General features: G+C 47.9%; 1 protein-coding gene across 1 annotated transcript in view; it reads left to right on the top strand.

The window, feature by feature from the left end:
* The window catches only part of ak5 (adenylate kinase 5), a 230,521-nt gene that overhangs the window by 201,159 nt on the left and 3,482 nt on the right, over positions 1-25,880 (top strand). Inside the window, exons 11-14 of the mRNA XM_055882419.1 lie at positions 13,455-13,618; positions 15,060-15,176; positions 16,884-17,087; positions 24,416-25,880. The exon at positions 24,416-25,880 is cut by the window's right edge and continues 3,482 nt beyond it. Coding sequence (XP_055738394.1) covers positions 13,455-13,618; positions 15,060-15,176; positions 16,884-17,087; positions 24,416-24,481 — 551 coding nt within the window. The 3' untranslated portion in view covers positions 24,482-25,880. The remainder of the gene's footprint in view (positions 1-13,454; positions 13,619-15,059; positions 15,177-16,883; positions 17,088-24,415) is intronic.

The raw sequence follows: 25,880 nt of genomic DNA, 5'->3' as shown, positions 1-25,880 counted from the left end.
CATCTCACGTTTGACTGGTAGGGGAGACCTGCTCCTTCCCCAAACTCAGCCATCTCACGTTTGACTGGTAGGGGAGACCTGCTCCTTCCCCAAACTCAGCCATCTCACGTTTGTGTGGTAGGGGAGACCTGCTCCTTCCCCAAACTCAGCCATCTCACGTTTGTGTGGTAGGGAGATCTGCATGACCCGACTCTGTCTCTTCCAACAGTGAGACAAACTGCCTGTGGTTTAAAGAGTTTGACTTATGAAGTTTACCACTTTAGTGACTGTATCCACAACATGGCTTATTTTCAGAACACATTTACAGAGCACCTCCTGATGAATAATGCAATGTGGGGAAATCAATTTCTGATCTGGGTTCAGCTCAGCTACTTGATCTTGTATCCTTTTCAAGAGGCCAATGTTTTTTCCTGTCAAGTTTGGGCACCCGTCAGTGATCACACTGGATAACTTTTCAAAACTCAGTCCCAGCTTTGCCACAGACTTATTAACCTCCTCCAATAAATATTTCCCTGTGGTTGTGCTCTTCATTGACTGCTCTGAAGCGAGCTCCTCTGTAATTTCAGTCTGGGGTTATGACCTCGTGAGAATATCAACAACCGTGTCACGTGCATCACCGCTCTCATCCTAAGCCAAGCCAAGAAGAAATAGGTGAAATCCTTTACCTTGTCTTTCAACTGTTGTTTCAAATTCTCTGCGATGTCCTCAGCACTATTCGTCTTGACAGGGAAACATTTTCAAACAGCTCTTTCTTGTCAGGGGCAAAGTATTGCTGCAGAGTCAATTAAACATTATTTAATGAATTCACACTCAGCGAATGGCTTGCTATGTTTAGCATTTTTTAGTGGACAGCAATTCCGTCGTTTGCTGAATGCAGTTTTGTGAAAAGTCCTTGCTGCTTTTGCAACTGAGAAAAGCAACTCTTTCGATGCACTTTGCCCTCTGCTCAGAAGACATGTTCGTATATTTCTCTGCGTGGATCGTCTGGAAGTGTCGGGACAAGTTGTAGTCTTTCGAGACAGCGATGCTTTCCCTGGTACCTCAATAAAAGGTACTTTCCTTCTCTTTGAAATCTTTGGGAAAAAAAAATAAAAAATTGCGCAATTTCTAGCTAGCTACTATTTTGTAACTGTGACGTGTGTGTCAACCTGACTGTCTGTTCTCGTGGAGTTGTTATTTATACTTTCAAAATAAATGTCGCACAAGCGGTGGGAGTTAAATCATTACATCAAGGCGATATTTTCATTGGTCTTTTAATTTGAATTACAAATACATTTTTCAAAACTTTACTATCGCAAATTCTTTATGGTGATCTGAGCATGATTCCCCGGGGCCGTATTGAATCAGGTCGCGGGCCACATACGGCCCCCGGGCCGGCGTCTGCCTAGACCTCATGTATATGTTTTTTGCTGTTTGTTCTTTGTTATAAAGCCAATCAGTTTGGAGAAGTGGTTTATCCATACATCTCCGTTTTGGATAGATAACTCTTCGTGTTGTTGTTTGTTTAGTGTTTTCCCATATTCCCAGAAGTGGTTAGAGTCTATGGATTCTTCAATTACATTGAGCTGATTTCTGACGTGCTGTTCCTTCTTTTTCCGTAGTGTATTTCTGTATTGTTTTAGTGATTCACCATAGGGAAGGAGTAGGCTCAGGTTTTCTGTATCGTTCTAGTGATTCACCATAGTGAAGGAGTAGACTCAGGTTTTCTGTATCGTTCTAGTGATTCACCATAGTGAAGGCGTAGACTCAGGTTTTCTGGGTCTCTGTGTTTTTAGTTGGACAGGTTTCTCTATTTCTTTCTTAGGTTTTTGCATTCTTCATCAAACCATTTGTCATTGCTGTTAATAATCTCGCTCTCTCTGTCACGGCTTTCTTCCTGGGATGAAGGAGAGGACCAAAATGCAGCGCGGCTAGTGTTCAACATATTTAATAAAGAATGTGTGAACACTACAAACAACAAAAACAATAAATGAGAAAACCGAAAACAGTCCTATCTGGTGCAGAACACAAACACAGAGACAGGAAACAATCACCCACAAAATCCCCAACACAAAACAAGCCTCCTATATATGATTCTCAATCAGGGACAACGATTGACAGCTGCCTTTGAGTGAGGATGTTACACTCTCTCACTCAAATTCAATTTAACTGGCTTTATTGGCATGGAAAACATACGTTAACATTGCCAAAGCAAGTGAAATAGATAATAAACAAAAGTGAAATAAAGAATAAAAAATTAACAGTAAACATTACACTCACAAAAGTTACAAAAGAATAAAGACATTTCAAATGTCATATTATGTATATATACAGTGTTGTAACGATGTACAAATGTTTAAAGTACAAAGGGAAAATAAATCAACATAAATATGGTTTGTATTTACAATGGTGTTTGTTCTTCACTGGTTTCCCTTTTCTTGTGGCAACAAGTCTTGCTGCTAATTCTTTCTCTCCCTCCCTCCTCTATCTTTCTCGTTGTCTTCTCTATCTCTTTTTCTATTTCTCTATATATTTCTATCCATCTGTCATCTTGGCTTTTCTCTAGAATAGCTTGCTATGGCTGCATTTACAGTCAGACCAATTCTGATATTGTTTCCACTGTTCTGCCTCTCACACACACAGAGAGAGAGAGAGAGAGAGAGAGAGCAACACCACATTGCCTGTCTTCTGTTCTGTTCTGTTTAACCAGCAGCTGGTGTTGACTGGCTCATGTTCTATGGATGAGTAGGAACATGTTGGAATATGGAACCATAGAATATGGAACCTTAGAACTATAGAATATGGAACCTTATAACTATAGAATATGGAACTTTAGAACTATAGAATATGGAACCTTAGAACTATAGAATATGGAACCTTAGAACTATAGAATATGGAACCTTAGAACTATAGAATATGGAACCTTAGAACTATAGAATATGAAACCTTAGAACTATAGAATATGGAACCTTAGAACTATAGAATATGGAACCTTAGAACTATAGAATATGGAACCTTAGAACTATAGAATATGGAACCTTAGAACTATAGAATATGGAACCTTAAAACTATAGAATATGGCCTCCCGGGTGGCGCAGTGGTCTAGGGCACTGCATCGCAGTGCTAACTGCGCCACCAGAGTCTCTGGGTTCGCCCCCAGGCTCTGTCGCAGCCGGCCGCGACCGGGAGGTCCGTGGGGCGACGCACAATTGGGCTAGCGTCGTCCGGGTTAGGGAGGGTTTGGCCGGTAGGGATTTCCTTGTCTCATCGCGCTCCAGCGACTCCTGTGGCGGCCTGGGCGCAGTGCGCGCCAACCAAGGGGGCCAGGTACACGGTGTTTCCTCCGACACATTGGTGCAGCTGGCTTCCGGGTTGGAGGCGCGCTGTGTTAAAGAAGCAGTGCGGCTTGGTTGGGTTGTGCCTCGGAGGACGCATGGCTTTCGACCTTCATCTCTCCCGAGCCCGTACGGGAGTTGTAGCGATGAGACAAGATAGTAATTACTAGCGATTGGATACCACAAAAATTGGTCGAGAAAAGGGGATAAAAAAATAAATAATAATAAATAAAAAAAGAACTATAGAATATGGAACCTTAGAACTATAGAATATGGAACCTTAGAACTATAGAATATGGAACCTTAGAACTATAGAATATGGAACTTTAGAACTATAGAATATGGAACCTTAGAACTATAGATAGAATATGGAACTTTAGAACTATAGAATATGGAACCTTAGAACTATAGAATATGGAACCTTAGAACTATAGAATATGGAACCTTAGAACTATAGAATATGGAACTGTTCTGAAAGAGAGAGTCTCATTATTACACATCTATAGAACTACTAGAAAAGGTTTTAAATCAATTGAATTCATGACATTAATGTAAGTTGTAGTTATTATAGAGTAGCACATTGTGAGCACCTAATTAAAGTACTGTAGCAGTTTTAGAGCAAATAGCACCTCACAGGCGTCCTGTACTTGACGTTGATTATAACAATTTCTGACAAGACATTTAGTCCAGGGAGGATGTAGACCGATTTAAACTCTCCTATTTTACACAGCAGGAGACCTACTTCACTTAATAAACCGATCAGGTTGAGTGGCATGAGAGAGAAAGAGAGAGAGAGAGCGAGAGAGAGAACGAGAGAGAGAGAATGAGAGGGAGAGAGAGAACGAGAGGGATAGCGAGAACGAGAGAGAGAACGAGAGAGAGAGAACGAGAGAGAGAGAAAGAGAGAGAGAAAGAGAGAGAGAAAGAGAGAGAGAACGAGAGAGAGAGAGAGAGAGAACGAGAGAGAGAGAACGAGAGAGAGAGAGAGACAGAGGGAACGAGAGAGAGAGAATGAGAGAGAGAACGAGAGAGAGAGAGAGAATGAGAGAGCGAGAGAGAGAGAGAGAATGAGAGAGAGAGAAAGAGAGAGAGAGAGAACGAGAACGAGAGAGAGAGAACGAGAGAGGGAGAACGAGATAGAGAGAGAGCGAGAGAGAGAGAGAACGAGCGAGAGAGAGAGAGAACGAGAGAGAGAGAACGAGAGAGAGAGAACGAGAGAGAGAGAGAGAACGAGAACAAAAGAGAGAGAACGAGAGAGAGAGAACGAGAGAGAGAGCGAGAGAGAGAGAGAGAGCGATAGAGAGAGAGAGAGAACGAGAGAGAGAGAACGAGAGAGAGAACGAGAGAGAGAGAACGAGAAAGAGAGAGAGAGAACGAGAGAGAGAACGAGAGAGAGAGCGAGAGAGAGAGCGAGAGAGAGAACGAGAGAGAGAATATTACATTATTCAGCTAGAGTAGCTCTCTCCCTACCTCTAGAGGGCTTCACAACCAGCCAGGTCACTCGTGATACAAGTCAGTATTCGACGTACATCCATGAGGACGTCGGCAGATTAAGTGGAAAGCAGCCACAAAGGGCAACAGTGAGCACTGTTACCTTAAGCAACTGCCTCCAAATGCAAAGGTTATACGTTCGAATCCAGTGATAGAAAGTCATTTGTATATTTATTCAGCGTTAATGCCTGAACTTAACCTTAAACACTTTGAAATTTGATGTTTAAACAACTTCGAAATTTGACGTTAGAAAAACCTAGTAGGAGACTGTGAGAGCTGGTTGTCACAGCAGTGTGCCTCTACATCAGCCTCACTGGGAATTACAGTATTCTACTTCCATGCTCCTTACTCCAGGTTAACCTCTGTCTGTCACGGCAGTAACAAACCATCTGCATTTATCAGGAGGCCTATAGTACGATAGCGCCTCGATTCCCACCTGCGCTGAGGGACTAGCGTTGCGGAGGGGTGACGCCATCTTAACCTGAGACAGCGTAGGCCTATATGACTGAATATACAGAACCGTTTCTCCTGGGAGCTGTAAGCCGGCAGAACTAAACAACTACACCTGAACTAGACAACTACACCTGAACTAGACAGACAAATACACCTGAACTAGACAGACAACTACACCTGAACTAGACAACTACACCTGAACTAGACAGACAACTACACCTGAACTAGACAACTACACCTGAACTAGACAACTACACCTGAACTAGACAGACAACTACACCTGAACTAGACAGACAACTACACCTGAACTAGACAACTACACCTGAACTAGACAGACAACTACACCTGAACTAGACTAGACAACTACACCTGAACTAGACAACTACACCTGAACTAGACTAGACAACTACACCTGAACTAGACTAGACAACTACACCTGAACTAGACAACTACACCTGAACTAGACAGACAACTACACCTGAACTAGACAACTACACCTGAACTAGACAGACAACTACACCTGAACTAGACTAGACAACTACACCTGAACTAGACAGACAACTACACCTGAACTAGACTAGACAACTACACCTGAACTAGACAACTACACCTGAACTAGACAGACAACTACACCTGAACTAGACAGACAACTACACCTGAACTAGACTAGACAACTACACCTGAACTAGACAACTACACCTGAACTAGACAACTACACCTGAACTAGACTAGACAACTACACCTGAACTAAACAGACAACTACACCTGAACTAGACAACTACACCTGAACTAGACAACTACACCTGAACTAGACAACTACACCTGAACTAGACTAGACAACTACACCTGAACTAGACTAGACAACTACACCTGAACTAGACTAGACAACTACACCTGAACTAGACTAGACAACTACACCTGAACTAGACTAGACAACTACACCTGAACTAGACAACTACACCTGAACAATAAGATACTGGAGACGGACGGACGGGCCGGGACAGACAGACAGACAGTATAGATTCAGAAGACTCCTAGCCTGTCATATTTGTTTCCTCTCGGCTGAAATCCAGCACCCCTCCCTCCCTCTTTTGCTCCCCAGGGCTTGCAGAACCATATGCTGCAGAGATTAAAGGGGACAAGCTAGCAGAAATACACAGTATGACAGAGTACAGTATGTGCTCAGCATTGACTACGGCTGGCCTCGTTGTGACAGGCAGGGCCAGAGCCATACAACAATATAAACACAACAATTTCACCGATATTACTGAGTTACAGTTCATTTGAGGAAATCAGTCAATTTAAATAAATTCATTAGGACCTAATCTATGGATTTCACATGACTGGGAATACAGATATGCATCTGTTGGTCACAGATACCTTTTAAAAAATGGGCCTCGGGATCTCGTCACGGTATTTCTGTGCATTCAAATCACCATTGATAAAATGTAATTGTGTTCGTTGTCCGTAGCTTATGCCTGCCCCATACCATAACCCCACCGCCACCATGGGGGCACTCTGTTCACAATGTTGACATCAGCAAACCGCTCACCCACATGACGCCATACACGTGGTCTGCGGTTGTGAGGCCGACTGGACGTACTGCCAAATTCTCTTCAACGATGTTGGAGGCGACTTAATGGTAGAGATATTAACACTCAATTATCTGGCAACAGCTCTGACATTCCTGCAGTCAACATGGCAATTGCACTCTCCTTTAAAACTTGACACATCTGTGGCATTGTGTTGTGTGACAAAATTGCACATTTAAGAGTGGTCTTTAATTGTCCCCAGCACAAGGTGCACCTGTGTAATGGTCATGCTGTTTAATCAGCTTCTTGATATGCCACACCTGTCAGGTGGATGGATTATCTTGGCAAAGGAGAAATGCTCATTAACAGGGGTGTAAAAAACTGTACAAAATTTTAGAGAAATAAGCTTTTTGTGCGTACGGAACATTTCTGGGATCTTTCATTTCAGCTCATGACACACGGGACCAACACTTTACATGTTGCATTTATAATTTTGTTTGGTGTATTTAGAGAATTAGGCCAACTTTTAGAATGTTGAATATTGTTCTAATTATAGACATTCAGTTACATAGCATCATTCCACATGTAATGTTAATGGGGTTCTAACATGGCTGTTATAGAATGTTGTAGTGTCATGTTAATGGGGCTCTAACATGGCTGTTATAGAATGTTGTAGTGTCATGTTAATGGGGTTCTAACATGGCTGTTATAGAATGTTGTAGTGTCATGTTAATGGGGTTCTAACATGGCTGTTATAGAATGTTGTAGTGTCATGTTAATGGGGTTCTAACATGGCTGTTATAGAATGTTGTAGTGTCATGTTAATGGGGTTCTAACACGGCTGCTATAGAATGTTGTAGTGTCATGTTAATGGGGTTCTAACATGGCTGTTATAGAATGTTGTAGTGTCATGTTAATGGGGCTCTAACATGGCTGTTATAGAATGTTGTAGTGTCATGTTAATGGGGTTCTAACATGGCTGTTATAGAATGTTGTAGTGTCATGTTAATGGGGCTCTAACATGGCTGTTATAGAATGTTATAGTGTCATGTTAATGGGGTTCTAACATGGCTGTTATAGAATGTTGTAGTGTCATGTTAATGGGGTTCTAACATGGCTGCTATAGAATGTTGTAGTGTCATGTTAATGGGGTTCTAACATGGCTGTTATAGAATAGTGTAGTGTCATGTTAATGGGGTTCTAACATGGCTGTTATAGAATGTTGTAGTGTCATGTTAATGGGGCTCTAACATGGCTGTTATAGAATGTTGTAGTGTCATGTTAATGGGGTTCTAACATGGCTGTTAAAGAATGTTGTAGTGTCATGTTAATGGGGCTCTAACATGGCTGTTATAGAATGTTGTAGTGTCATGTTAATGGGGTTCTAACATGGCTGTTATAGAATGTTGTCGTGTCATGTTAATGGGGCTCTAATGAGGCTCTAACATGGCTGTTATAGAATGTTGTAGTGTCATGTTAATGGGGTTCTAACATGGCTGTTATAGAATGTTGTAGTGTCATGTTAATGGGGTTCTAACATGGCGGTTATAGAATGTTGTAGTGTCATGTTAATGGGGTTCTAACATGGCGGTTATAGAATGTTGTAGTGTCATGTTAATGGGGTTCTAACATGGCTGTTATAGAATGTTGTAGTGTCATGTTAATGGGGCTCTAACATGGCTGTTATAGAATGTTGTAGTGTCATGTTAATGGGGTTCTAACATGGCTGTTATAGAATGTTGTAGTGTCATGTTAATGGGGTTCTAACATGGCTGTTATAGAATGTTGTAGTGTCATGTTAATGGGGTTCTAACATGGCTGTTATAGAATGTTGTAGTGTCATGTTAATGGGGTTCTAACATGGCTGTTATAGAATGTTGTAGTGTCATGTTAATGGGGTTCTAACATGGCTGTTATAGAATGTTGTAGTGTCATGTTAATGGGGTTCTAACATGGCTGTTATAGAATGTTGTAGTGTCATGTTAATGGGGTTCTAACATGGCTGTTATAGAATGTTGTAGTGTCATGTTAATGGGGTTCTAACATGGCTGTTATAGAATGTTGTAGTGTCATGTTAATGGGGTTCTAACATGGCTGTTATAGAATGTTGTAGTGTCATGTTAATGGGGTTCTAACATGGCTGTTATAGAATGTTGTAGTGTCATGTTAATGGGGTTCTAACATGGCTGTTATAGAATGTTGTAGTGTCATGTTAATGGGGCTCTAACATGGCTGTTATAGAATGATGTAGTTTCATGTTAATGGGGTTCTAACATGGCTGTTATAGAATGTTGTAGTGTCATGTTAATGGGGTTCTAACATGGCTGTTATAGAATGTTGTAGTGTCATGTTAATGGGGTTCTAACATGGCTGTTATAGAATGTTGTAGTGTCATGTTAATGACCTCTAACATGGCTGTTATGGAATGTTGTAATGTCATGTTAATGCGTCATAATGCAGAAACGGGAAACCGTTGGCCCAACTCTTTAGACACCAGGTTCTGATCAGGGCTCTAAGGGAAACCGTTGGCCCAACTCTTTAGACACCAGGTTCTGATCAGGGCTCTAAGGGAAACCGTTGGCCCAACTCTTTAGACACCAGGTTCTGATCAGGGCTCTAAGGGAAACCGTTGGCCCAACTCTTTAGACACCAGGTTCTGATCAGGGCTCTAAGGGAAACCGTTGGCCCAACTCTTTAGACACCAGGTTCTGATCAGGGCTCTAAGGGAAACCGTTGGCCCAACTCTTTAGACACCAGGTTCTGATCAGGGCTCTAAGGGAAACCGTTGGCCCAACTCTTTAGACACCAGGTTCTGATCAGGGCTCTAAGGGAAACCGTTGGCCCAACTCTTTAGACACCAGGTTCTGATCAGGGCTCTAAGGGAAACCGTTGGCCCAACTCTTTAGACACCAGGTTCTGATCAGGGCTCTAAGGGAAACCGTTGGCCCAACTCTTTAGACACCAGGTTCTGATCAGGGCTCTAAGGGAAACCGTTGGCCCAACTCTTTAGACACCAGGTTCTGATCAGGGCTCTAAGGGAAACCGTTGGCCCAACTCTTTAGACACCAGGTTCTGATCAGGGCTCTAAGGGAAACCGTTGGTCCAACTCTTTAGACACCAGGTTCTGATCAGGGCTCTAAGGGAAACCGTTGGCCCAACTCTTTAGACACCAGGTTCTGATCAGGGCTCTAAGGGAAACCGTTGGCCCAACTCTTTAGACACCAGGTTCTGATCAGGGCTCTAAGGGAAACCGTTGGCCCAACTCTTTAGACACCAGGTTCTGATCAGGGCTCTAAGGGAAACCGTTGGCCCAACTCTTTAGACACCAGGTTCTGATCAGGGCTCTAAGGGAAACAGTTGGCCCAACTCTTTAGACACCAGGTTCTGATCAGGGCTCTAAGGGAAACCGTTGGCCCAACTCTTTAGACACCAGGTTCTGATCAGGGCTCTAAGGGAAACCGTTGGCCCAACTCTTTAGACACCAGGTTCTGATCAGGGCTCTAAGGGAAACCGTTGGCCCAACTCTTTAGACACCAGGTTCTGATCAGGGCTCTAAGGGAAACCGTTGGCCCAACTCTTTAGACACCAGGTTCTGATCAGGGCTCTAAGGGAAACCGTTGGCCCAACTCTTTAGACACCAGGTTCTGATCAGGGCTCTAAGGGAAACCGTTGGTCCAACTCTTTAGACACCAGGTTCTGATCAGGGCTCTAAGGGAAACCGTTGGCCCAACTCTTTAGACACCAGGTTCTGATCAGGGCTCTAAGGGAAACCGTTGGCCCAACTCTTTAGACACCAGGTTCTGATCAGGGCTCTAAGGGAAACCGTTGGTCCAACTCTTTAGACACCAGGTTCTGATCAGGGCTCTAAGGGAAACCGTTGGCCCAACTCTTTAGACACCAGGTTCTGATCAGGGCTCTAAGGGAAACCGATGGAACAACTGATGTACCGCACCAGTCAAAGGTTTGGACACCTGCTCATTCCAGGGTTAATTCTTTATTTTTTACTATTTTCTACATTGTAGAATAATAGTGAAGACATGAAAACTATGAAATAACACATATGGAAACATGTAGTAACCAAAAAAAGTATTAAACAAATCAAAATATATTTTATATTTGAGATTCTTCAAAGTAGCCACCCTTTGCCTTGATGCAAGCTTTGCACACTCAAAGCATTCTCTCGTGGTTACTACCTGATTCCATATGTGTTATTTTATCGTTGTGTTATTCTACAATGTAGAAAATATAAAAAATGAAGAAAAAACCTTGAATGAGCAGGTGTCCAAACCTTTGACTGGTGCGGTACATCTGTGATAACCTTGCTCTGAGCCGCCGACAATACATCATTACACCACACAGATAATGTACACACACAGATAATGTACACACACAGATAATGTACACACACAGGTGTGTCGGCAGGTGGCCTAGTGGTTAGAGGCAGGTAGCCTAGTGGTTAGAGGCAGGTAGCCTAGTGGTTAGAGGCAGGTAGCCTAGTGGTTAGAGGCAGGTAGCCTAGTGGTTAGAGGCAGGTAGCCTAGTGGTTAGAGGCAGGTAGCCTAGTGGTTAGAGGCAGGTGGCCTAGTGGTTAGAGGCAGGTAGCCTAGTGGTTAGAGGCAGGTAGCCTAGTGGTTAGAGGCAGGTAGCCTAATGGTTAGAGGCAGGTGGCCTAGTGGTTAGAGGCAGGTGGCCTAGTGGTTAGAGGCAGGTAGCCTAGTGGTTAGAGGCAGGTAGCCTAGTGGTTAGAGGCAGGTAGCCTAGTGGTTAGAGAGGCAGATAGCCTAGTGGTTAGAGGCAGGTGGCCTAGTGGTTAGAGGCAGGTAGCCTAGTGGTTAGAGGCAGGTAGCCTAGTGGTTAGAGGCAGGTAGCCTAGTGGTTAGAGGCAGGTGGCCTAGTGGTTAGAGGCAGGTGGCCTAGTGGTTAGAGGCAGGTAGCCTAGTGGTTAGAGAGGCAGATAGCCTAGTGGTTAGAGGTAGGTAGCCTAGTGGTTAGAGAGGCAGGTAGCCTAGTGGTTAGAGGCAGGTAGCCTAGTGGTTAGAGGCAGGGTAGCCTAGTGGTTAGAGGCAGGTAGCCTAGTGGTTAGAGGCAGGTAGCCTAGTGGTTAGAGGCAGGTAGCCTAGTGGTTAGAGGCAGGTGGCGTAGTGGTTAGAGGCAGGTAGCCTAGTGGTTAGAGGCAGGTAGCCTAGTGGTTAGAGAGGCAGATAGCCTAGTGGTTAGAGGCAGGTGGCCTAGTGGTTAGAGGCAGGTAGCCTAGTGGTTAGAGGCAGGTAGCCTAGTGGTTAGAGGCAGGTAGCCTAGTGGTTAGAGGCAGGTGGCCTAGTGGTTAGAGGCAGGTGGCCTAGTGGTTAGAGGCAGGTGGCCTAGTGGTTAGAGGCAGGTGGCCTAGTGGTTAGAGGCAGGGTAGCCTAGTGGTTAGAGGCAGGTAGCCTAGTGGTTAGAGAGGCAGGTAGCCTAGTGGTTATAGGTAGGTAGCCTAGTGGTTAGAGAGGCAGATAGCCTAGTGGTTAGAGGCAGGTAGCCTAGTGGTTAGAGGCAGGTAGCCTAGTGGTTAGAGGCAGGTAGCCTAGTGGTTAGAGAGGCAGATAGCCTAGTGGTTAGAGAGGCAGATAGCCTAGTGGTTAGAGGCAGGGTAGCCTAGTGGTTAGAGAGGCAGGTAGCCTAGTGGTTAGAGGTAGGTAGCCTAGTGGTTAGAGAGGCAGGTAGCCTAGTGGTTAGAGGCAGGTAGCCTAGTGGTTAGAGAGGCAGGTAGCCTAGTGGTTAGAGAGGCAGATAGCCTAGTGGTTAGAGGCAGGTAGCCTAGTGGTTAGAGGCAGGTAGCCTAGTGGTTAGAGGAGGCAGGTAGCCTCTCTCCTCTCATCCACCTATGCATTACAGTATATGCTCTCTTAATCTCTATCTCTCCCTACCCCCCCCTCTCTCTCTCTCTCTCTCTCTCTACCCTCCCCACTCTCTCTCCCTACCCCCCCTCTCTCTCCTCTTCTCTCTCCCTACCCACCTCTCTCTCTCCCTACCCCCCTCCCTCTCTCCCTAACCCCCTCTCTCTCTCCCTACCCCTCCTCTCTCTCCCTACCCCTCCTCTCTCTCTCCCTACCCTTCTCTCTCTCTCTCTCCTCTTCTCTCCCTCTCCCTCTCCCCTGTTCTCTGCCTCCCCGTATTTAACTCCTTACCCCCCCTCTCTCCCTACCCCCCTCTCCCTCTCCCTCTCCACTGTTCTCTGCCTCCCCGTATTTAACTCCTTACCCCCCCTCTCTCCCTACCCACCTCTTTCTCTCCCTCTCCCCTGTTCTCTGCCTCCCCGTATTTAACTCCTTACCCCCCCTCTCTCCCTACCCCCCTCTCCCTCTCCCTCTCCCCTGTTCTCTGCCTCCCCGTATTTAACTCCTTACCCCCCCTCTCTCCTCTCCTCTCCTCTCCCTCTCCCTCTCTCCTGTTCTCTGTCTCCCCGTATTTAACTCCTTACCCCCCCTCTCTCCTCTCCTCTCCTCTCCCTCTCCCTCTCTCCTGTTCTCTGTCTCCCCGTATTTAACTCCTTACCCCCCCCTCTCTCCTCTCCTCTTCTCTCCCTACCCCCCTCTTTCTCTCTCTCTCTCTCTCCTCTCCTCTTCTCTCCCTCTCCTCTTCTCTCCCTCTCCCCGTATTTAACTCCTTACCCCCTGTCCTCTAGGTGGGCCGGGCTCGGGGAAGGCTGTGCAGTGTGAGAGGATGGAGGAGAGGTTCGGACTGCGTCGTCTGTCCCCTGGTGACATCCTGTGTTCTGAACTACAGTCTCATAGTGAGAGAGGACGTTACCTACAAGACCTGCTGGAGAGGGGGGAGACGCTACCTGAGGTAACACACACACACACACACAGAGGACTGGCAGACACACATACACACCTCACTTCCAAAAAAGTCCTCACTTCAAAAGTGTGTGTTTTAAGGTCTAGTAGTACAAAACAAAGCCATGTCCAAAAACCAGATCCTGCAGCTCATGTCTCAGACAGACAGAGATCAGTGGATGTAAGATAGAGCTGCTGCTTTTCTCATCACTGACCTCTGGGGGGGACAGAACCTTTAACATCACTGACCCTGGACCTCTGGGGGGGACAGAACCTTTAACATCACTGACCCTGGACCTCTGGGGGAGACAGAACCTTTAACATCACTGACCCTGGACCTCTGGGGGAGACAGAACCTTTAACATCACTGACCCTGGACCTCTGGGAGGAACAGAACCTTTAACATCACTGATCCTGGACCTCTGGGAGGGGAGACAGAACCTTTAACATCACTGACCCTGGGCCTCTTGGGGGGGACAGAACCTTTAACATCACTGATCCTGGACCTCTGGGGGGGGGGAGACAGAACCTTTAACATCACTGACCCTGGACCTCTGGGGGGGACAGAACCTTTAACATCACTGACCCTGGACCTCTTGGGGGGTTGGAGACAGAACCTTTAACATCACTGACCCTGGACCTCTGGGGGGGGGGGGGGGACAGAACCTTTAACATCACTGACCCTGACCCTGGACCTTTTGGGGGGGGGGGGGGACAGAACCTTTAACATCACTGATCCTGGACCTCTGGGGGGGAACAGAACCTTTAACATCACTGACCCTGGACCTCTGGGGGGGAACAGAACCTTTAACATCACTGACCTTGGACCTCTGGGAGGGGAGACAGAACCTTTAACATCACTGACCCTGGACCTCTTGGGGGGGACAGAACCTTTAACATCACTGACCCTGGGCCTCTGGGGGGGGAGACAGAACCTTTAACATCACTGACCACAGAGGATGGACGCAAACATGTATCATCCAGACAGACTGTGGTGGTCTGTTAAGAACTCTGTCTGTATCTGTGTGTTCGTGCAGGGTCCCAAGCAATGCATTACTCCAGGGTTAAAGGATACTCTACCATGACAAGGTCACAAGCAGTACACTAACACCTCAGGGTCTCGGGCTCGCTCGCTCGCACGCACACACGCACGCACGCACGCACGGACGCACGCATGCACGCACGCACGCACGCACGCACGCACGCACGCACGCACACACACACACACACACACACACACACAGCTCTACCACAAAGGGCTGTATTGTTGTCATGGCGCCGGGTGAGAAATTCTAAGATGTTGACATGATCAAATGGTACAGTACAGTTGCCTAGCAATGCAGCGGTAAAGGATAACTACCTACCTGATTATTCTCTGTGAACTACTTTCGATATAAGGCATATGACTTTTGATGTTTGTTTGTTTGTTTGTTTGTTTGTGTGTGCCGCAGGACACGATGCTGGAGCTGCTATGTGAGTCTGTGACGTTGTCTCTGCGGCACGGGAGGGGCGTACTCATAACCAACTTCCCCCGAGACCTACGACAAGCTCTGGAGTATGAAGCTAAGGTACAGAGAGAGGATGGAAGGGAGGAGGGGGGAAGGAGAGGGGAGAGGAGGGAGATGAAAGGGAGGGAAGAGAGAGAGAGAGAGGTGGGGCAAAGATGGGTAAAAGGGAGGAGGGAAGGTAAAGGGAGAGAAAGGAGGAAGAGGGAGGCAATGGGATCAAGGGCAGATTACTGGAGGGAGGGAGGGAGGGAGGGAGGGAGGGAGGGAGGTAGGGAGGGAGGGAGGGAGGTAATGAGAGGGGTGTCAAGGGCAGGTTACTGGATGGAGGGAGGGAGGGAGGGAGGGAGGGAGGGAGGGAGGGAGGGAGGGAGGGAGGGAGGGAGGGAGGGAGGGAGGGAAGGAGGTAATGAGAGGGGTGTCAAGGGCAGGTTACTGGATGGAGGGAGGGAGGGAGGGAGGGAGGGAGGGAGGGAGGGAGGGAGGGAGGGAGGGAGGGAGGGAGGGAGGGATAGGGGTATCAATGGCAGGTTACTGGATGGGGGGAGGGAGGGAGGGAGGGAGGGAGGGAGGGAGGGAGGGAGGGAATGAGAGGAGTGTCAAGGGCAGGTTACTGGATGGAGGGAGGGAGGGAGGGAGGGAGGGAGGGAGGTAATGAGAGGGGTGTCAAGGGCAGGTTACTGGATGGAGGGAGGGAGGGAGGGAGGGAGGGAGGGAGGGAGGGAGGGAGGGAGGGAATGAGAGGGGTGTCAAGGGCAGGTTACTGGATGGGGGGAGGGAGGGAGGGAGGGAGGGAGAGGGTGAGTTGAGGGGAGAGAGGAGGAGGAGAGAACATTATAGAAGGAAGCATCATATTGAATCTCGGCTACGTGATATCCGACTTCAAAATGACACAGTACATTATTTACCGTTCATTTCTATCGGGCACAAAATAAATCAGAAACACAACCAAAACAAACAGCAAATACATCCCAAAAAATGTGTCGAGGCACAGGCTTGATGTAGTCATTGCATGCTAGGAATACTAAACTATAGACTACTTTAATACACATTAATTTAGTTAATTTGTCCCAATACTTTTGGTCCCGGGGGGGGGGGGGGGGGGGGGGGGGGGACTTAGAACAAAAAGCGCTGTGGTTTATAAACGTCTGACAGTCTGCACTAACCTCATAGTCTGGAATACAGAGTCACTGTCCCAATGGAGATCACTGTACTGACAGCTGTTCCCTCTGTCTGTCTGTCTGTCTGTCTGTCTGTCTGTCTGTCTGTCTGTCTGTCTGTCTGTCTGTCTGTCTGTCTGTCTGTCTGTCTGTCTGTCTGTCTGTCTGTCTGTCTGTCTGTCTGTCTGTCTGTCTGTCTGTCTGTCTGTCTGTCTGTCTGTCTGTCTGTCTGTCTGTCTGTCTGTCTGTCTGTCTGTCTGTCTGTCTGTCTGTCTGTCTGTCTGTCTGTCTGTCTGTCTGTCTGTCTGTCTGTCTGTCTGTCTGTCTGTCTGTCTGTCTGTCTGTCTGTCTGTCTGTCTGTCTGTCTGTCTGTCTGTCTGTCTGTCTGTCTGTCTGTCTGTCTGTCTGTCTGTCTGTCTGTCTGTCTGTCTGTCTGTCTGTCTGTCTGTCTGTCTGTCTGTCTGTCTGTCTGTCTGTCTGTCTGTCTGTCTGTCTGTCTGTCTGTCTGTCTGTCTGTCTGTCTGTCTGTCTGTCTGTCTGTGTGTGTGTGTGTGTGTGTGTGTGTGTGTGTGTGTGTGTGTGTGTGTGTGTGTGTGTCTCTCTCTCTCAGATGGGGGAGCCCAGTGCTGTGATGCTGTTGGACTGTTCCCCTGACACAATGTTCTCCAGGCTGCAGTGTCCTGTCCTGTCCCGCTCCGCCCCCCAATCCACAGGCTGCCACCGAGACAGACACACCAGCAGGAGGGTCGAGGGATTCGCCAGCAACTGCCAACCTGTGACATCACACTATCAACCCAAGAGGCTCCTACACAAGGTGAGTCAGGTGCTACGGTCCGATTCTCTACCCTTCATCCCAAAAGTGTACACTTGTTCACTTCCCTTCACTGACTTCAAAGGAAATAAGAAACATGGTGGAATCTCCCTCTCTAGCACACGCCTCCAATGCTTTTAGATTAGTGGGTGAGGAAGTGGTGTGAGGTCGTGGGTGAGGAAGTGAGTGAGGTAGTGGTGTGAGGTAGTGGGTGAGGAAGTGGTGTGAGGTAGTGGTGTGAGGTAGTGGTGTGAGCTAGTGGGTGAGGAAGTGGTGTGAGGTAGTGGGTGAGGAAGTTGTGTGAGGTAGTGGTGTGAGGTTGTGGGTGAGGAAGTGTGTGAGGAAGTGGTGTGAGGTAGTGGGTGAGGTAGTGGGTGAGGAAGTGGTGTGAGGTAGTGGGTGAGGAAGTGGTGTGAAGTAGTGGGTGAGGTAGTGGTGTGAGTTAGTGGGTGAGGAAGGGGTGTGAGGTAGTGGGTGAGGAAGGGGTGTGAGGTAGTGGTGTGAGGAAGTGGTGTGAGATAGTGGGTGAGGTAGTGGTGTGAGGTAGTGGGTGAGGTAGTGGGTGAGGAAGTGTTGTGAGGTAGTGGGTGAGGAAGTGGTGTGAGGTAGTGGGTGAGGAAGTGGTGTGAGTTAGTGGGTGAGGAAGGGGTGTGAGGTAGTGGTGTGAGGAAGTGGTGTGAGATAGTGGGTGAGGTAGTGGTGTGAGGTAGTGGGTGAGGTAGTGGGTGAGGAAGTGTTGTGAGGTAGTGGGTGAGGAAGTGGTGTAAGGTAGTGGGTGAGGAAGTGGGTGAGGAAGTTGGGTGAGGTAGTGGTGTGAGGTAGTGTGTGAGGTAGTGGGTGAGGTAGTGGGTGAGGTAGTGGGTGAGGAAGTGGTGTGAGGAAGTGGTGTGAGGTAGTGGGTGAGGAAGTGGTGTGAGGTAGTGGGTGAGGAAGTGGTGTGAGGAAGTGGTGTGAGCTAGTGGTGTGAGCTAGTGGGTGAGGAAGTGGGTGAGGAAGTGGGGTGAGGTAGTGGGTGAGGAAGTGGTGTGAGTTAGTGGGTGAGGAAGTGGTGTGAGGTAGTGGATGAGGAAGTGGTGTGAGGAAGTGGTGTGAGGAAGTGGTGTGAGGAAGTGGTGTGAGGTAGTTGGTGAAGAAGTGGTGTGAGGTAGTGGGTGAGGAAGTGGTGTGAGGTAGTGGGTGAGGAAGTGTTGTGAGTTAGTGCGTGAGGAAGTGGTGTGAGGTAGTGGGTGAGGTAGTGGGTGAGGTAGTGGGTGAGGTAGTGGTGTGAGGTAGTGGTGTGAGGTAGTGGGGTGAGGAAGTGGGGTGAGGTAGTGGGTGAGGAAGTGTGGTGAGGTAGTGGGTGAGGAAGTGCTGTGAGGTAGTGGGTGAGGAAGTGCTGTGAGGTAGTGGTAGAGGAAGTGCTGTGAGGTAGTGGTAGAGGAAGTGGTGTGAGGTAGTGGGTGAGGAAGTGGTGTGAGGTAGTGGGTGAGGAAGTGGTGTGAGGTAATGGGTGAGGAAGTGGTGTGAGGTAGTGGGTGAGGTAGTGGTGTGAGGATGTGGTGTGAGGAAGTGGGTGAGGGAGTGGTGTGAGGTAGTTGGTGAAGAAGTGGTGTGTGGTAGTGGGTGAGGAAGTGGGGTGAGGAAGTGGTGTGAGGAAGTGGTGTGAGGTAGTGGTAGAGGAAGTGGGTGAGGAAATGTTGTGAGGTAGTGGGTGAGGAAGTGGTGTGAGGTAGTGGGTGAGGTAGTGGGTGAGGAAGTGGTGTGAGGATGTGGTGTGAGGAAGTGGTGTGAGGTAGTGGGTGAGGAAGTGGTGTGAGGTAGTGGGTGAGGAAGTGGTGTGAGGAAGTGGTGTGAGGTAGTGGGTGAGGTAGTGGGTGAGGAAGTGGGTGAGGAAGTGGGTGAGGTAGTGGGTGAGGAAGTGGTGTGAGGAAGTGGTGTGGGGATGTGGTGTGAGGTAGTGGGTGAGGAAGTGGTGTGAGGAAGTGGTGTGAGGAAGTGGTGTGAGGAAGTGGGTGAGGTAGTGGGTGAGGAAGTGGTTTGAGGTAGTGGGTGAGGAAGTGGTGTGAGGAAGTGGTGTGAGGTAGTGGGTGAGGAAGTGGTGTGAGGTAGTGGTGTGAGGTAGCGGGTGAGGTAGCGGGTGAGGAAGTGGTGTGAGGATGTGGTGTGAGGAAGTGGGTGAGGAAGTGGAGTGAGGAAGTGGTGTGAGGAAGTGGTGTGAGGAAGTGGTGTGGGGATGTGGTGTGAGGTAGTGGGTGAGGAAGTGGTGTGAGGAAGTGGTGTGAGGAAGTGGGTGAGGTAGTGGGTGAGGAAGTGGTGTGAGGTAGTGGGTGAGGTAGTGGTTGAGGAAGTGGTGTGAGGTAGTGGGTGAGGAAGTGGTGTGAGGTAGTGGGTGAGGTAGTGGGTGAGGTAGTGGGTGAGGAAGTGGTGTGAGGTAGTGGGTGAGGAAGTGGTGTGAGGTAGTGGGTGAGGAAGTGGTGTGAGGTAGTGGTGTGAGGTAGTGGTGTGAGGTAGTGGGTGAGGTAGTGGGTGAGGTAGTGGTTTGAGGTAGTGGTGTGAGGTAGTGGTGTGAGGTAGTGGGTGAGGTAGTGGGTGAGGAAGTGGTGTGAGGTAGTGAACGAATGTACACTTCCGGAGAAAGGAGGTATCGCAAAACGTGACCAGACGGAAGCCACTCCTCAGTAAAAGGTACATGACAACCTGCTTGAGGTTTGCCAAAAGGCACTTAAAGACTCTCAGACCATGAGAAACAAGATACTCTGGTCTGATGAAACCAAGATTCAACTCTTTGGCCTAAATGCTAAGCGTCACGTCTGGAGGAAGCCTGGCACCATCCCTACGGTGAAGCATGGTGGTGGCAGCATCATGCTGTGGGGATGTTTTTCAGCTGCAGGGACTGGGAGACTAGTCAGGATCGAGTGAAAGATGAACGGAGCAAAGTACAGAGATCCTTGATGAAAACCTGCTCCAGAGCGCTCAGGACCTCAGACTGGGGCGAAGGTTCACCTTCCAACAGGACAACGACCCTAAGCACACAGCCAAGAAAACGCGGGAGTGGCTTCTGGACTTATTGTGTACATAATGTTGCTGCTATTGTCTCTTTCGACTGAAAATAACTTCTGGACATCAGAACAGCGATTACTAACCGCGGACTGGAAGAAAAATGTTCCTTTAACGAGTCCGACGAGAAGGATATCTTGCTTTCACTGGAACAGGCCCATATCCACGCCTTTAGCGTGAAGAAAAGACGCCGGAAAAGAGGCCGCAGATCGAGGATTCTTCTGAGAAGTCGGAGGCGAGGCCAGTAATGAGACATTAAGAACTGTAATATCTTATGTTTCACCGAGTCGTGGCTGAATGAAGAAACGGACAATATAGAGCTGGCGAGATTTTAAATTGCACCGGCAGGACAAAGACGCTACCTCTGGTAAGACGAGGGGTGGGGGTGTGTGTCTTTTTGTCAATAACAGCTGGTGCGCGATGTCTAATATTAAAGAAGTTTTCAAAGTATTGCTCACCTGAGGTAGAGTACCTTATGATAAGCTGTAGACCACACTATCAAGAGAGTTCCCATCTGTATTATTTGTAGCCGTCTATTTACCACCACAAAGCGAAGCTGGCACTCTCAACCAACTCTATAAGGCCATAATCAATCAATCAAATTTATTTATAAAGCCCGTCTTACATCAGCTGATGTCACAAAGTGCTGTACAGGAACCCAGCCTAAAACCTCAAACCAATGCAGGTGTAGAAGCACATTTTATAGCTGCACGGCTACCGAGCTTCTACACCAACATAGGCAAAGAATAAAATGCTCACCCAGAAGTGGCGCTCCTAGTGGCCAGGGAATTTAATGCAAGCAAACCTAAATCAATTTTACAAAATTTTCACCAGCATGCCACATGTGCAACTAGCGGTGAAAAAAATCCTAGACCTTTACTCCACACACAGAGATGCGTACAAAGCTCTCCCTCACCCTCCATTTGGCAAATCTGACCATAATTCTATCCTCCTGATTCATGCTTACAAGCAAAAACTAAAGCAGGAAGTACCAGTGACTCGCTCAATATGGAAGTGGTCAGATGACGCGGATGCTACACTACAGGACTGTTTTGTAGCACAGACTGGAATATGTTCCGGGATTCATCCAATGGCATTGAGGAATACACCACCTCAGTCATTAGCTTCATTAATAAGTGCATCGATGACGTCCCCCCCACAGTGACTGTACGTACATACCCCAACTAGAAGCCATAGATTACAGGCAACATCTGCATCGAGCTAAAGGCTAGAGCTGCCACTTTCAAGGAGTGGGAGACTAATCCGGACGCGTATAAGAAATCCCGCTATCCTCTCAGACAAACTATCAAACAAGCAAAACATCAATACAGGATTAAGATTGAATCCTACTACACCGGCTCTGACGCTCGTTGGATGTGGCAGGGCTTGAAAACTATTACGGACTACAAAGGGAAACCCAGACGTGAGCTGCCCAGTGACGCAAGCCTACCAGATGAGCTAAATGCCTTTTATGCTCACTTCGAGGCAAGCAACACTGAAGCATGCACGAGAGCACCAGCTGTTGTGGATGACTGTGTGATAACGCTCTCGGTGGCCGATGTGAACAAAACCTTTAAACAGGTCAACATTCACAAAGCCGCTGGGCCAGACGGATTACCAGGACGTGTACTCAAAGCATGCCAACTTGATCAACTGTCAAGTGTCTTCACTGACATTTTCAACCTCTCCTTGACCGAGTCTGTAATACCTACATGTTTCAAGCAGACCACCATAGTCCCTGTGCCCAAGGAAGCGAAGGTAACCTGCCTAAATGATTACCGCCCCATGGCACTCACATCAGTAGCCATGAAGTGCTTTGAAAGGCTGGTCATGGCTCACATCAACAGCATCCTCCCGGACACCCTACACCCACTCCAATTCGTATACCGCCCCAACAGATCCACAGATGACGCAATCTCAATCGCACTCCACACTGCCCTTTCCCACCTGGACAAAAGGAACACCTATGTCAGAATGCTGTTCATTGACTACAGCTCAGTGTTCAACACCATAGTGCCCACGAAGCTCATCACTAAGCTAAAGACTCTGGGACTAAACACCTCCCTCTGCAACTGGATCCTGGACTTCCTGAAGGGCCGCCCCCAGGTGGTAAGAGTAGGCAACAACACGTCTGCCATGTGCCTTCTTAAAAGTTAATTTGTGGAATCAGTTATGTTGTGACAAGGAAGGGGTGGTATACAGAAGATAGCCCTATTTGGTAAAATACCAAGTCCATATTCTGGGAAGAACAGCTCAAATAAGCAAAGAGAAATGACAGTCCATCCTTACTTTAAGACATGAAGGTCAGTCAATGAGAAAAATTTCAAGAACTTTGCAGTCGCAAAAACCATCAAGCGCTAGGATGAAACTGGCTCTCATGAGGACCGCCACAGGAAAGGAAGACCCAGAGTTACCTCTGCTGCAGAGGATAAGTTCATTAGAGTTACCGGCCTCAGAAATTGCAGCCCAAATAAATGCTTCACAGAGTTCAAGTAACAGACACATCTCAACATTAACAGTTCAGTGGAGACTGCGTGAATCAGGCCTTCATGGTTGAATTACTGTAAAGAAACCTCTACTAAAGGACACCAATAAGAAGAAGAGACTTGCTTTGGCCAAGAAACACGGGCAAATGAAATTAAATCGTATGTGTCACATACCGCCGAACACAACAGCTGTAGATCTGACAGTGAAATGCTTACTTACAATGCCAACAATGCTTTAAAAATAAGTGTTCAGTAAAAAAAATTGAAAAAGTAAAAAATAGAAAATAGAAAATAAAAGTAACAAATAATTAAACAGCAGCAGTAAAATAGACAGACCGGTGGAAATCTGTCCTTAGTCAAAATTTGAGATTTTTGCTTCCAACCGCTGTGTCTTTACGAGACTCAGAGTAGGTGAACGGATGATCTCCGCATGTGTGGTTCCCACCATGAAGCATGGAGGAGGAGGTGTGGTGGTGTGGGGGTGGTTTGCTGGTGACACTGTCTGTGATTTATTTTGAATTCAAGGCACACTTAACCAGCATGTCGGTGATCAGGCCTACCATCAGCAAACTTAACGATGGTGTTGGAGTCGTGCCTGGCCACGCAGTCGTGGGTGAACAGGGAGTACAGGAGGGGACTGAGCACGCACCCCTGAGGAGCACCGTGTTGAGGATCAGTGTGGCAGATGTGTTGCTACCTACCCTTACCACCTGGGGGTGGGAAGTCCATCAGGAAGTCCAGGATCCAGTTGCAGAGAGAGAGGTTCAGTCGCAGGGTCCCGACCTTGTTGATGAGCTTTGAAGGCACTATGATGTTGAACCCTGAGCTGTAGTCTATGACCAGTATGCTCACATAGTTATGTTCCCCGTTGTCCAGGTGGGAAGTGTGGAGTGCAATTGAGTTTGCTTCATCTGTGGATCTGTTGAGGCAGCACGCGAATTGGAATGGGTCCAGGGAGTCTGGGATTGTGTTGATGTATGTCATGACCAGCCTTTCAAAACACTTCATGATTACAGATGTGATGCTACGGGGCGATAGTCATTTACAGTAGCTAGGTTACCTTGGGAACAGGGACAATGGTGGTCAGCTTGAAACATGTTGGGATGACAGACTGGGACCAAGGAGAGATGAATGAAGACACTTGCCAGCTGGTTTGTGTTATGCTTTTGAGAACCTGGTCTTCTGGTCTTGTGATTGTTAACCCGTTTAAATGTTTTGCTCACATCGGCGAGACACAGTCATCCTTAGTCGGATATAGAGCTCTCAACATGAAAAAATGTATCTGTTAGCATTTAATATGAAATAGCCCCAATAGCCCCAAAACAAAATAACCAGCAAAATGAAAAGTCCCTCATATTGGCATGATATTGATGAGTATTTCATCAAAAGAATTTCTTTGCTGCTGCTTCTTGTTGACTTTTGTACATAATGTAGCTGATACTAGGTAGTATCATGTTTATTTTACAGTTATAAGAAATGTCAAATCTTATAGTAAGTCATTTCAAGCCCTATTGTACCACTTTTATTGAATAGGAAAATAAATCAGATTTTTTTTTCTTCATATTTGTACTATGTACTTGAGCTTGTGTCCTAAAAAGTGACTATAACTATTTTGACCGGAAGGTGAGTTCCAGACCTTTCTAGAACTATGAAACACTACTAGTTATTGTTTATGACCATCTCATGAAAAATAATTACTTTAAGGGGCTGTTTAGGTGGAAATCTGAATATTGTCCTATCATTCAAGAGGTTACAAGGTGCCTTGCATTGAAGTCTAATCTTTGTTTGTTTCATGTGTTTTCCCCCCAGATTGATGCAGAGAGAACTCCTGAAGAGGTGTTTGCTCAGATCTGTCAGGCCATGGACTCCTGCTAGAGGAACCCGCCCATCTCTACATCATCACTACCATCGCCCCAGAGGTCTAACTACTACCACCGCCCCGCCCCAGAGGTCTAACTACTACCACCGCCCCGGAGGTCTAACTACTACCACCGCCCCGGAGGTCTAACTACTACCACCGCCCCGGAGGTCTAACTACTACCACCGCCCCGGAGGTCTAACTACTACCACCGCCCCGGAGGTCTAACTACTACCACCGCCCCAGAGGTCTAACTACCACCACCGCCCCAGAGGTCTAACTACTACCACCGCCCCGGAGGTCTAACTACTACCACCGCCCCGGAGGTCTAACTACTACCACCGCCCCGCCCCAGAGGTCTAACTACTACCACCGCCCCGGAGGTCTAACTACTACCACCGCCCCGGAGGTCTAACTACTACCACCGCCCCGCCCCAGAGGTCTAACTACTACCACCGCCCCGGAGGTCTAACTACTACCACCGCCCCGGAGGTCTAACTACTACCACCGCCCCGCCCCAGAGGTCTAACTACTACCACCGCCCCAGAGGTCTAACTACTACCACCGCCCCGGAGGTCTAACTACTACCACCGCCCCGGAGGTCTAACTACTACCACCGCCCCAGAGGTCTAACTACTACCACCGCCCCGGAGGTCTAACTACTACCACCGCCCCGGAGGTCTAAGTACTACCACCGCCCCAGAGGTCTAACTACCACCACCGCCCCCAGAGGTCTAACTACTACCACCGCCCCAGAGGTCTAACTACTACCACCGCCCCAGAGGTCTAACTACTACCATCGCCGCGGAGGTCTAACTACTACCACCGCCCCAGAGGTCTAACTACTACCACCGCCCCAGAGGTCTAACTACTACCACCGCCCCAGAGGTCTAACTACTACCACCGCCCAGGAGGTCTAACTACTACCACCGCCCCGGAGGTCTAACTACTACCGCCCCGGAGGTCTAACTACTACCACCGCCCCAGAGGTCTAACTACTACCACCGCCCCAGAGGTCTAACTACTACCACCGCCCCGGAGGTCTAACTACTACCATCGCCGCGGAGGTCTAACTACTACCACCGCCCCGGAGGTCTAACTACTACCACCGCCCCAGAGGTCTAACTACTACCACCGCCCCAGAGGTCTAACTACTACCACCACCCCGGAGGTCTAACTACTACCACCGCCCCGGAGGTCTAAGTACTACCACCGCCCCAGAGGTCTTACTACTACCACCGCCCCAGAGGTCTAACTACTTCCACCGCCCCAGAGGTCTCACTACTACCGCGGGCCCGGAGGTCTAACTACTACCATCGCCCCGCCCCGGAGGACTAACTACTACCACCGCCCCAGAGGTCTAACTACTACCACCGCCCCCAGAGGTCTAACTACTACCATCGCCCCGGAGGTCTA

The sequence above is a fragment of the Salvelinus fontinalis genome, chromosome 26, assembly GCF_029448725.1.
Source record: "Salvelinus fontinalis isolate EN_2023a chromosome 26, ASM2944872v1, whole genome shotgun sequence".
NCBI classification, from domain to species: Eukaryota; Metazoa; Chordata; class Actinopteri; order Salmoniformes; family Salmonidae; genus Salvelinus; species Salvelinus fontinalis.
This window is presented reverse-complemented; position numbering and strand designations above follow the sequence as displayed.